The sequence below is a fragment of the Oryzias latipes genome, chromosome 2, assembly GCF_053564925.1.
Source record: "Oryzias latipes strain Hd-rR chromosome 2, Olatipes_Hd-rR_3.1".
Classification (NCBI taxonomy): domain Eukaryota; kingdom Metazoa; phylum Chordata; class Actinopteri; order Beloniformes; family Adrianichthyidae; genus Oryzias; species Oryzias latipes.
The window spans coordinates 35,792,272-35,806,193 of NC_136238.1; the positions used below are offsets into that span (position 1 = coordinate 35,792,272).

The following is a 13,922-nucleotide window of genomic DNA, read 5'->3' on the forward strand; positions in this document are numbered from 1 at the left end:
ACAAAGTTCACCTTTAAACTGTGTCAATGTCAGATGGAGAAATAGAATAGAATGTAGAAGATTAGAAGAACTTAGAAATGGAACCTGTGTAAATCACTTAGCATTGAATTTTAATTAAATAATGACAATTTTGATTATTTTTTCCAATTTTAAATTAATTACACGTTTATTAAATAATATAATGGCATCTATATTTATTGCTTCCATTAGTCTCTTGTTGTCCTCCAGACTCCTCAGACATATTCATATTCCAAAGATCACAAAGTTTATTGAAGCTTGACAAAACCCAAAAGTCCTGAAAACGTATAAAATGCTCCTTGTTGTGTTTGTGTCCCTGCAGTCCTCCCCGAGCATTGGATGACTGAAGAGGCAGATCAATGCAACCAGCAGAGGAACTTCAGAGTGGAACAGGAGGAACCAGAACCTCCACAGATTAAAGAGGAACAGGAGGAACCAGAACCTCCACAGATTAAAGAGGAACAGGAGGAAACAGAACCTCCACAGATTCAAGAGGAACTGCAGAGCTTTAATGTAACTGATAGTCAGGATGAAGAAGGAAACCAACATGAAGAATCAACATCAACTACAGATGAAGAGACAGAATCAACATCAACTACAGATGAAGAGACAGACCCACAGAAAAGAGAACAGAGGAAGAGGAGGGACAGAAGTCATGGCCAAATTGTGGAAAGCTCTCACATGTCAGCAGGTCAGTGTGACTCTGATCTTCATCTCCACACTATCGGTATGTTCACTTCAACAACGGTTCTATCTTGAGCTTCAAGCTCTCCAAACTTGCAGTCCATCAACAGCGTGTCCTGGAAGAGTCTCTTCTGTCCCTTTCAGTTGAAAAGACAGAAGACATTGTTGGTCAGTGCAGCCGACAAGTTCAGTTCTTTTCAGCAGATTTCTCTGTCAAACCCAAAATCCATCTGAACCTCTTTGATGTCTCCATGTCTCCAATTCCAGACATTCAGACAGATTCTATTTCCAAAACTACATTTCAAGCTAAAACCCAAAGACAAGGTCCTGCTCATGGATCTGCAGACTGAAAAGATTCAAACCTGAACACATCAGTGAAAAACTGCTTAGTGTCAGAATTGTTCTCCATCTTTTCTGGACTGATTCTTCCTCCAGTGCAGCTTCATCTTCATCAAACTGCTCCTCATTGGTGGGTGGAAACACAACAGGGAGGTTTTTCTGTGTCCAGTTCAGCTCCATGAATGTTCAGGCTGTTTAATGTCAGTGATTTCAGTTTAGAAAAACTGCATCTCTGCTGAGATTTGCTTCACTTCCATAAGAACCTCAGCAGCATCAGGATCATTTTGTTGATGGTTTGTCTGTGGAATGACATTTCATACTCAGAGCTTCAGTGGAGATCAAGAGTCTGGAACCTTTAACACTAAAAGAACCATTTGATCCAGTTTCTTCCAGACCAAAACCCAACAAGAACCACAAAGTTCCACTTCACTGTTTAACAAAATACTTTTTATTTCTTTTTTTCTGGCTGTTAAGAAAACCATTTATTAAATGTAGCTTTTAAAAATTTCCCAAAAATTAAATTATGACAGTGTTTTCAGAACTGTCAAGAGATGAATTCTTTGTGTGATTAATCAATCATTAACTATTAAGTCATTTCATGAATCTATTTTTAATCTAACCTAATAATTGCTGTAAAAAGCCTGTAAAAAGAGATATTTATCTGAGGGCTACATGCTATGTATCCCATCATGCATCAGACTTGTCCCATAATGCAAGTCAGGTCCATAAATATTGGGACAGAGACTCATTGTCAGCATTTTTGAATTTGAATCGAAACGAACAAGATGTGTTCCTCCACGACTAATGTTTTTAGCACGTATTAGCTTAATGCTAAACCTTCTTCCAGCCAAGAAAGAAGCACTGGCCGCACAGATTTAAAAATTATGAGCGAGCAGGCCCTTAATAATAATCAGAACAGTAATAAAAGCACATGTAGAAGATCTTCTCCTGCAACTTCACGCTGATTTTGCTGTTCCTGGACAGCTATAGCCCCATGAACGGCTCTAGCAGATTTCACCATGCTAAACTTTTGCCGTTTGCTGGTTGGGCTAACACCCACTGACATCATCGCCCCACATCCCTCCTGGAAATGCAAACGGGAATTGAGTTTTGAAACACTATTCACAGAGTGGATGTGAAAACGAAAATCCCCTCTTTGCATTTTGGTTTTAATTATGATACAGAATAAGAGGTTTTAATGTAGAAAAAGAAAACGTATTTTGAACGATTGATTTTTTTATTTTAATTTTGAGTCATTTGATTCAGTTACATTGTGAAAATGAAAAAGCATTTTTATTTTAACCGATTATAATTGGTAACGCTTTCTTTTAGAGTACTTACAGTGTACTTAAGTGGTATTTACGTGATACTTATTGTGTAACTACTGGGTACTTTCAGGGTACTTACATGGTTCTTTTTATGGAATTTACTGGGTACTTACATGGTACTTTTTATGGAATTTACTGTGTACTTACATGGTACTTCAATAGGAAAATACTAAAATGAACTAACAAACTGACTAAGCTATACTGGCATCCCTGCCCTTAGACCCCCTTCGCGGTAATGAAAAACTCCTAAAAAAAACAGATTCCGGAAAAAACGAAGAAACCTCAGAGGTGCCTACATGAAGGAGGGATTCTCCCCCAGGACGCACAGGCGATTTACCAGAACTCTTAGAGAATAATTAAATTATCTAACACAACAACTACATATATAAAGTCCAGCAGACAAGCTTCATCCAGCCGTGTTTGGGGGGACAGTCAAAGGCGCGAGTCGAGCCGGAGACAGGAACCACAGCGACAGTGGCTCAGGTGGTTGAGCGGGTCGTCCAATGATTGAAGGGTTGGCGGTTCGAGCCCCGCACCCACCAGCCAAAATATCGTTGTGTCCTTGGGCAAGACACTTCACCACACTGGAGGCTCCACTGGCGTGTTTATGTGCGTGAATGATCCCGGTGATGGTCAGAGGGGCCGTAGGCGCGAAGTGGCAGCCATGCCTCTGTCAGTCTGCCCCAGGGCAGCTGTGGCTACAACCGTAGCTTACCATCACCAAGTATGAATGAGGAGTGAATGAATAATGGACACAATGTAAGCGCTTTGAGTGTCTTGAAAAGCGCAGATAAATCCAATCCATTATTATTATTATTCCAGCCAGGTGTAGAAGTAGGAGCAGAGACGAGGTACTCCGTCAGGTACAGAGCACGGATGAGCCAACTGGAGTCTGAAAGCACTCCCACTCCCCAGGAGGGGAGAGGGAAAGAGGGACAATACATGAATCGCACTGTACCAAACAGAGGCATGGAGAACTAAATGATAAATGATGATCAAAAATAGAGAAGAGAGGAAGGGTAGAAGTAGATGAGAAAAGAGGACAATTTAAGTCTGCACTCACATGTTTCATGGTATTTACCATAAATTTACCACAGAAACTACCCCTTAAGTACACTGAAGCTGGACTGTAAAAGAAAGTCAGCCTATTTCCACTCAACTACATGGTAATTTCAGTACTAAATACTGGGTATGTTCACTTGAATATTACTTGGTACTTACCATTTAAGTACACTAAAACTGGACTGTAAAAGCAATGGCGTTCGGGCCGCTGGCTGGCCAGTAGACAGAGACAGCCAGCTGATATTGTAGTTTGGGGTTGAATAGGAATAATAATATTCAGGGCTTGTCTTTTATTAACATACTCTTTAGCAGTCGCTTTACATTTGAAGGCTATTGGGCTACATGCTAACTACTACTGGATCTTTTTTCCTGTTATTCATAGACACAGATGTGAGTAATAGTTGGATTTACAGTAGATACCTTCACATTTCTGTCTCTGTGTGTATCATTACATTCCATTCAAGACAAGGAGGATGTTTAGAGATCAGATTTACTTATTTTAAAAAGCACAAAAGAATCGGTAATCACGTTCATTCACATCCTGGTATTCTCTCCGTCCATCTTGCTGCAAAAGCTGCTTTCTGCCGCTACTTCCGTGTCTCTGTGAGCATTCAATAGGGTAAAAATAAAAGCAAGAAGGATCGATCTATTATTATCTCGATGAAAATCAGAAAAAATATCATAAGATTAGGCTGGCTGCTACCGGACTGGCTGTGAGCAATATCCTGTCATGCATCACGCATACCCAAAATGCATTTCGACCAATCACCGTGTCCCTGTAACTGAAGTGTAACAACAAGACCAATGATTGCAAACCAGACAAGGCAGAGATGCTTTTGTGATTGGCTACTCCTTTACTCAGACATAAGCAGCAGCACCCTAACTACATCGATCAAAGTCGCTTCAGCAAACATGACGAAGCAATGCACACCCTCAACACTAGGGGGAAGTATGCACCTCAACACATCCACAGTGTTACCAGAACTGGCGGTGTTGTAGGTAAAAATGGCTTTGGGCTGTTTTAGGGTCGGTTCTGCGTTAATTTGACACATGAACCCTCAAACTAGAAAAGCAGAGTCGTCCATGTTTACATCTTCTGCAGCAGACAGATTGTTTGTCTCTATGTGATCCTCTAATGTCAGCAAAGCTATGCAGATATCGCTGAAATTGATGTGGTTCCGTGGGCTCACCTGCTGGCCTGTTCTCCTCCCCTCCATTCCATTCATCCCCTCTGCCACATAATAAAACCCAGTTCGCCACTCCATTTTTGTGTCCGCGCTTGGATTCTACAAAGCTCCTCCGGTTTCACAACAGAAATATGTCATCTCTCTGACTGGAACACCACAGAGCGGGTATCTAGGAACACAAGTCGATTTCCAGGGATCAGCCAATGTTTAGATCCCACCCACTTTCATTGATTGACAGACAGACTCATTCTGCTGGAAAAACTCTTCATGACGTAAATAAGTCATTCTGAAAAACAGCAACATAAAAAAAAGCTACTTTGGAAAATATTGATTTAGAAATCAGTTTCTGAAAAAAAGAGATACAATTATAATAATCAACATGATTAATATTAACATTTAAAATTCTGTTTTAAAATAATGAACAGGTTTTCAAAGCAAAATGAAATATATTTAATAATAAAATGGCTAATTTAACTTGAGCCATTTTTGTCAAATTGTTTCTGTCCATTTTTGACACATTTTTATCGTCTGCGCTGCCAGCAGCACATCCAGGCTAACACGCACACATAAACACACCCACCAACACCACCACAGGCAAGTTTCTGATCCCGATTGATGGGGCCCCTGACCTCGGTCCTGGAGGTGATTTCTAAATAAAATGAATACAATAACAGACATGTGAATGTAACTTTATTAGCAGCATATTCCTAACATAACACAGCTGGTGTGCTGAAAGAAGCCTCAGAGACTGTCAAACATTTATTATAGATGCCTGCATCTTTACAGTCAATAATGACAAGAATCTAAAACATTCTATTTGTTTTCAAACTGTTTTCCTTTTTGTAATTTCATATCAAAATAATTGGAGACAGAATGAGGTTAAAAGTACGTTTTCTGTTAATCCCTCCGTCCCCTTTCTAGTTAATCTGTCCTATTTATCTCAGCATGATTTAATTTGGGTATACAGTTATATAACATTAAAGACCTGTTTGTACCTTTTATGAATTACTTATCTGTAATTTCATTTCCTTAAAAAAAACAAAGAAAAAATATATTCTATGTTTAACTGGTTCAGACTATTTATTGACTGAAACAGCTCTCCTCATAGGGGGGAGGTGTAGGGGGGCCTTTTTCAGCACAGTTTTATACTGTTGTGTTAAAGAAAACAAAACCCTTTTTTTATTAAAAGTTTTTTAATGTGCATATGCTGAATGATACTGCAATCATTTGTATTGATACTTAAGAATAAATAAAGTCACCATAGTATATAAAAGGACCTGTTCCTGTGTCCTTGCAGTCCTCCCCCAATGTTGGATGAATAAAGAGGAAGATCTCTGCATCCAGCAGAGGAACTTCAGAGTGGAACATGAAGAACCGGAACCTCCACAGATTAAAGAGGAACCAGGTGAACTTTGCATCAGTCAGGATGAAGATCACCTTGGTCTGAAGCAGGAGACTGATACCTTGATGGAGATTCCTACTTATGAGGAAGATGATAACAGTGAGGCAGATCTAAACAATCAGCAGAGCTTAAATGTAACTGATAGTCAGGATGAAGAAGGAAACCAACATGAAGAATCAACATCAACTACAGATGAAGAGACAGACCCACAGAACAGAGATCAGAGGAAGAGGAGAGACAGAAGTCATGTCCAACCTGGGTCTGATAAAAGATATTGTGCATCTAAAAAATGTGGTAAAAAGTTTAGTGGGCAGCCTCAGTTGAAATTTCACATAAGAACTCAAACAGGAAAGAAAACATTTTCTTGTAAAAACTGTGAAAAAGGTTTCAGTTATAAATCTAATATCAAAAAACACAGGACAACTCACACAGGCGAAAAGCCCTTTACGTGTAAAGAATGTGATTCAAGTTTTTATCAAATATCTCATCTCCAAACACACATGACAACTCACACCGGAGAAAAGCCTTTTTCTTGTAAAGAATGTAAAAAAAGTTTTAGTCAAAAATCAAACCTCAAAATACACATGCGAACTCACACAGGAGAAAAGCCTTTTTCTTGTAAAGAATGTAAAATAAGTTTTAGTCAAAAATCAAACCTCAAAATACACATGCAAACTCACACAGGAGAAAAGCCTTTTTCTTGTAAAGAATGTAAAAAAAGTTTTAGTCAAATATCTCATCTCAACTCACACATGAGAACTCACACAGGAGAAAAGCCTTTTTCTTGTAAAGAATGTGATACAAGTTTTAGTCACAGATCTAGTCTCAAAAAACACATGAGAATTCACACAGGAGAGAAGCCTTTTACTTGTAAAGAATGTAAAATAAGTTTTAATCAAATATCTTCTCTCAAAACACACATGAGAACTCACACAGGAGAGAAGCCTTTTTCTTGTAAAGAATGTAAAAAAAGTTTTAATCAATTATCTCATCTTAAATCACACACGAGAACTCACACAGGAGAAAAGCCTTTTACTTGTAAAGAATGTGATAAAAGTTTTAGTGAAAAATCAAACCTCAAAATACACATGAGAACTCACACAGGAGAAAAGCCTTTTATTTGTAAAGAATGTGATAAAAGGTTTAGTCAAAAATCAAAACTCAAAACACACATGAGAACTCACACAGGAGAGAGATAGTTTTTATGGCTGATAAATGGCTCAGTCATAAATGTAATTTAGTAAAATACATTAGAACACACACAGGTGAGAAGCTTTTCTTTTGTAACGAAAACTTTTTTTTTTTTATAAAGGCTTTACAGAAAAATCTCAACTTCGAAAACAGAAAAACTTAGAGCAGAAAACTTGTACAGTATATGGGAAAATATTGTGTAAATGCCATTTGGTCGGTTTTTTTTTCGTTTTTAAAAGAAAGAACTTTATTTTTTTATATACAAAAAAGGAAAATGTTGGAATATTTCAAGCCTTAGTTTAATTTAGTGAATTTATTGTATAAGTTTAAATAAAACGATGTTCTTTGTCCAGGAAAAAAAAGAACATTCTAACAAATGTTTATATTAAAAACATTAGTGATCATGTTTAACCCTTGTGCTATCTTAGGCATTTTACCATTGGGAGTTGGGTCATCTAGACCCACTAGACAGTGCCCTTAACCATTTTTTTTCAATGATTTGTGATCTTCACTGGTGTCGATGGATTACATGAAATCTTTTCACCTTTATCCACCTTTGTCATGGTAGGGAGAACACGTCAATGGAAGGGTGGGGTCATCTAAGATAGCACAAGGGTTACAAAGTGTGTTGTGTCCTTCCTGCCAGCGACTGTTTCGGTATTGGAGGGGTAAATTATCTCAGTCAGACTGGAGGACTGATTGTATTTTGCACCATCCCACATTGCCAAAATTGCCTAAATCTTTTTCAGTGACTATGATGTTACTGTTTGATCAACCAGTAAAGTTCCCTGAGCTGTATCCAATAAATAAAATCTAGGATCTGTTAACAAGAGGAAGATGAAACACCAGGCCTAATGATAAAGACGACTTGAAGTCTGCTGTTAAATCAGCCTGAGCTTTCATTACATGTGCACCCCCCCAATCTGGTGGCCTCAATGACACACAGCCTTGATGTAGTAATTCAGTTTAAAGGAGGCATTAACTACATTTTGTCCTGCCATTGCTTTTTATTATTTTAGACAAAACTTATTTAGTTGACCATTGTTGTAGTTTCTGCTAAGACAATGTTTATGTTGTCAAAGTGTGTACATTATTATGAGAAATGTTTTGTAAATATCTTTGATTTTTTGTCATAATTTCATTATTGTTTTAGACTAAAAGAAGGGACTGCAGTTTTTCATTTGTCAAGGCATGTGAGCTAGTAACCATTGAGTGAAAACAGATTTTCTTTTAAATCCACTAACTAATAGAATCACCATGAATCAGCAAATTCTGCAGCTCAGAAAAGCGGCTTCAATATGCAATGATTTAAAATATAAAGTGTTGCAGAACTTTGAGAACGGAGAAACTGTGGAGAACATTTTCATGTGAATCATCTTCTAAGCTTCCCTTTTGGGGTCATGAAGGCAGTCCTGCATCCAGTCTGTCACAGGGCCCATGCACTCTCACATTCACATCTAGGGACAATTTAGACCAACCAATCGATCTATGAAGCATGTTTGGGATGGAAGCTGGAGTCCCCAGAGGAAACCCACTCATGCACAGGGAGAACATGCAAACTCTACTGTTTTCAGGTCCTCCAACCAGGACTTGAACCGAGGACCTTCTTGCTTTGAGACAAGAGCGCTAACCACTGCACCACCGTGCAACGTGACAACAATTATGTTTATGTTTTTGTTATGATACTGCTGAATGTAACCAGAATGTTGATGGAAACTTGTTTAAAGTAACAAACCCCATTTCTTTCTTTTTTTTTATATCAATCTTTGTGTTTGTATCACTTTTGTTGATTTTGATCTTCGGTTCTAAATGATGCTGATTTAATACATATAATTTCAACTTTTTTAAACATCCTGTAAAAATAAATACCTATAGTAACTGTACAAACATATTCTATTAAAAAGCAAGAATCGTGGTTCGATCTGTGAGCCGTTGAGCTTGATTCATAAATTGAATCGGATCGCCACCTAAGGAACGATCCACAGTCTTAGTAGAACCGCATTCCTACCATTTAGTGAGGAAAAGGTTTTCCTAAAAAAGTACGAAGGAACAGGCAGATAAAGAACCAGACTGGTGTTTGTGTCTGGTGATTCCTGTTTTCTAGTAGACATTAGAACTGTTCCTCTGTTCTTTTTGGTTCTCAGTGTTCTGTTCCAATCTTACTGTGAAGAATAAAGTGGACGTGAACATCAGTCAGAAGTGTGGAGTCTTTCCCACAGTGTGGGTTTCTGCTGTTTGTTGGTTCTCTGCTGGATCCAAAGCTGGACTCTGTTCCAAAAAGCAGAGTATATGACGTTACCGGGGTAAGTTTAAGGGTAAATTAATTGATGTTCTACACTTTTGGTTCCAAATCTGCATGGAACTTTAAATATGAAGGACTGCATAAACTGTGAAACACGTATTTATTCAAAGACGTGAGCATAAAATGACTTTTAAGGAGAATAAATAATTAAACTTTTAGACTAGATGGAGACTGAAGCATTTTTCTTTTTAATATCTGTGAAAAATATCACATTTATCTAAAAATCAGAATCACACTCCAGAACAACTGTTTGTCCTGTTTTTATTGGACTAATGTTCACCATCTGCTGAGCAGAAATATCTAATGTTGAACTGAACTGTTTACTTTTTTTCACGAGTTTGTTCATAAAACACAATTTGTGTGCAGTAAAGACAGCCGTTATAAAGCCTTATATATCTTATAACAGGTTCAATAGTATAAAATATAACCAGTGTGTTTGTGACTGAAAGATAGAATGATGAGAGAAACACCTCTGCTGTTTGGACACTTTGACCAGCAGAGGGCAGCAGAACTTTCAGCAACTCTGGATCTGATCCCACAAAAACAATCCATGGATGATCAGATTTCAGAAGATTTGAAGGATCAAAGACAAAGATGTTCTGAAGAGAAGATGTGAGAAGAAAGTCCAGAATGAATCCACTCTGACTTCTCCTCATGTCTCTGAAGCTTGTGTCTTCATGTCTTCACCTCAGAGTTTTTTCTGGATTCCATGTGGATCAATAATATTGATCATGTTCTGTTGTCATTTTCCATCAGAACTTCAGGCTTTTCTCTGCTGATGATCTCTGAGCTGAACTTCTTGGAGGAATTCCTGAATCTGGGATTTGGAGCAAACAGTCAGAACAAAGGAGGTTTCCATTTCTTCTAAGCTCTGCCAGAAGAAAAGAGCTGAAGCTTGAAGCTGAAGCAGCATTTGCTCAGAGAATCTGTCCTCCAGACCAACAAGTCCCACCACAGCCTTGAAGACGTTTCCAGAAGCAGTATGTGATTACATGTCTGCCAAAAATTGAAAGGGCGTAAAGACAACTGAGCGGGCATATTTAGGAACTGAGTGAGTGAACCTTACAACCGCGCAGGTGCAATTCTAACCAAGTGACCCCGTATTTTAAAATTGCACGGCTGCAATCCTAACTGAGCATTGATCTTGCTCGGTCAGATCCTTTTTGCGCCCTCACCTGGATTTATGCTCAGTGTTAAGGGGGCGTTTTTGTCACTTGTTGGCAGGAACCTTACTGGTTGATCTGATTGGCCGAAATTTGCATGTCTTATTGGTGAGGCACTTTCATTTTTCAGAGCAGGGGGGGGCTAACGGGCAGCTCTTGAAGTTCTTGCACCTCACTGCCTTTTATCATATTTTCTATATTCAGTACTTTCACAACCATAAGGTGAACATAAAAGTCTTACATTTTCTCCAAAATGTACAGAGCGGCTCTAATGTGTTATTGTGTGACTTCAGTAAAGAGGATCTAGGAGAGAACAGCATGATGACGGTACGGAGAGAGGAGAAGATGTGAAAGAAGACCCCCCCCCCCCCCCCCCCCCCCCCCCCCCCATAGTACAAAGGTGCACAGTTGAGCACAATGCATAACAACTTAGTTTGGGAAACCCTGGAAATGCAAAGAGACACGATTATGAGGCATAGTTTAAACTGCAAGCTATCAGCTACGCGGAGGAACATGGGAATAGAGCAGCTGCAGTTCGGTTTAACTAGACCTTGACAGATTCGGACTTCCTGCTTCAATAACTCTTCTGATGAACGTTCAAATGTGTCAGCAAGTATCTCAATCATTTTGCATTAACACAGAGAGTGAACCACAAAAGCATTTTTTAAAGAAAAAAGGTTGTTTTTATTGCCTTTTAATCAGAATTGTTCGTTTTAAGCTGTGAATGCAAACAGAGCAGCGAGCCGGCTGCCAAGGGACCGTGAAGAAAGTGCGTATAACACCACTCTGTGAAACAGCATTCTGTAAAAATCAGTGAACTTTTAAAAAGTGAATAAATGTCTATATTTATATGAACTGGTAATGAAGACTCGTCAGCATAGTCATGCTACATTATTATTTATTATACTAAATTTTGTTAGAAAGTCAACCTCTGCTTTATTGTTTATAGTTTTTAAAATTTAATATAGATATAAATCATAACATAAATGCTCAATAGCTCTGAAGATAGTAAAGCTTTTGTCACTAAACTTCCTGTACTGAGTAATCATGACCTTATTGTCCTACTGCAACAAAGATTATGCAAAAAGGTTCTAGCATCTTCAGACCTATTCAGGATTTTTGACCAAATTGGATCAATTTGTAAATATGAGAAATTCCTAAAAATAAACAAAGTGAACTATTGACATTCTTTATTTTAGTATGACAATAAGGTATAATAAGGTAATATTAGTCTGTACAGAAGGTTTGGTGACAGTAGCTTCAGTATCTTCATAACTACTGATAACTTTAGTCATGATTCATATCTATTGACATTTGAAAAATGATATGCAACAAAATACAATCAAGATGGACTTTCCTACAAAATATTTAATTTAACACGAATATGCTTTTTAATAATTTTATGATATTATTTTGGTGAGATTTTTTATTTTTACACAGGGGTGTTTCACAGTTCACAGAGGTTGCACTTTGTTGACGCTCCCTTGGCAGCCGGCTCCCTGCTCTGTTTGCATTCACAGCTTGAAGCGAACAATTCCGATTAAAAGGCAATAAAAACAACCTTTTTTCTTTAAAAAATGCTTTTGTAGTTCACTCTCTGTATTAATACAAAAGGATTGAGATACTTGCTGACACATTTGAAAGTTTATCAGAAGAGTTATTGAAGCAGGAAGTCCGAATCTGTGAAGATCTTTCTAACTTATCGAACCTCTGCTGCAAGAGAATTTAAAATAATGAATCTATGGTTCACAAGTGAGAACGCTGGAAAACCAACTCCGACAAGACAAGAAGACGCAGCAGCAGCTGAGTTTCCGCGGAAAAGGAAAGGCCTGTGTTGGAAGATCGACTCGAGGCTCAGCGCTGCTACTTCCAGCAGATGACGGTGAAAAGCTGTCCATCCTCGGCTCCTTCTGCTGGGATGCAGCGCCGGCGAGTTACAAGCGTGGCGTAACTCGCCGGCGAGTAACTGGCCAGAGCTGTCTGCTTTATCTGTTCTTTGGCAAAAAGACGGACTCTGATGATGAGGAAAGGGAAGCCGGCGTGTCTGATAGAAATGTGGCCCAGCTGTTTCAGATGCAGAAGATGAGGACTTTGATGGATTTTAAAGCTGATTGATGACTGAAAAAATAAATCACAACCAACTCACTTTTGCGCTCGCTGCCTTTTTAAACACACACCAGCATGCACGTTTCACCGGTATGTGTGTTAACGTTAAATAAAGAAAGAAACACTCAAAACTGAAACGGCGCCGTTTAATCCAGTGCTGTTGTAAGGAGAGGAGGGGGTTATGAGAAATAATATGGCTTTAATTGTGTGTTTGTCTGGCAGGTCAGTGTGTGGTGTGGCTCTTTGACTATCACAGTTAGAAATGTCGGCTCCTTGTGTCAAACTTGCCCCCCCCCCCCGTTAGAGGCATTCATAGAAAAAAAACGCGGATGTAACGTGGATTAAAACATTAACCAACGACCCAAAATTAAGGTAAGAAAGGGCAGCTGGTTTTTCTGTGCTGTAAGTTTTTCTCCTGTGAAATTCACTGCATTTGTTACCGTTTTAATGCTTTTAATCCACGTTGCAGCCGCCGTTCCTTTTCTGTTAAAGCCCAAAAATGAAAGTCCTGCTTGACATGCAAATTTCAGCCAATCAGATCAACCAGAAAGGTTCCTGCCCCTAAGTGACAAACACACCCCTGAATACCGCCCCCAAGTGACAAAAACGCCCCCTTAACACTGAGCGTAAATCCAGGTGAGGGCGCAAAAGAGAATTGACCGAGCAGGATCACTGCTCAGTGAGGATTTCAGCCGTTCAGTTGTAAAATACGGGGTCACTTGGTTAGAATTGCGGCATCACAGTTTTAAGGTTCACTCACTCAGTTCCTAAATACGCCCGCTCAGTTGTCTTTACGCCCTTTCAATTTTTGGCAGACATGTAATCCCATAAAGCAGCAGCAGACTGTGTTCCCATGACGATGCTGAAGTCAGCTGCTGCTCTGCAGGAGAAAGTCTGCAGCTCCTCAGTCAGGAAGCTCTTTCAAGCTCGTGCACATCTGTCAGTGCAGCAGCAGAAAGCCTGTTTCCCTGCAGGAAGTCTGAGACTTTTCAAAGTAAGAGCCTCATGTTGGCAGAGATGGGTTGGATTCTTTGATGCTCCAGTGTCTTTTGGATTCAGGATGAGTTCATGCAGATCTAGAAATCCCACCATGATGATCATCCTTGAGGAATTTCAAAATAAAAGACTTACAAACACCAC

At 39.0% G+C, this 13,922-nt stretch overlaps 1 protein-coding gene across 1 annotated transcript in view; it reads left to right on the forward strand.

Annotated features, from left to right (window-relative positions):
- LOC144987176 (uncharacterized) overlaps window positions 1-9,403 on the forward strand; it is a 427,194-nt gene extending 417,791 nt beyond the window's left edge. Inside the window, exons 2-3 of the mRNA XM_078936259.1 lie at window positions 341-709; window positions 5,916-9,403. Coding sequence (XP_078792385.1) covers window positions 341-709; window positions 5,916-7,219 — 1,673 coding nt within the window. The 3' untranslated portion in view covers window positions 7,220-9,403. The remainder of the gene's footprint in view (window positions 1-340; window positions 710-5,915) is intronic.
- Window positions 9,404-13,922: the final 4,519 nt, after the last annotated feature.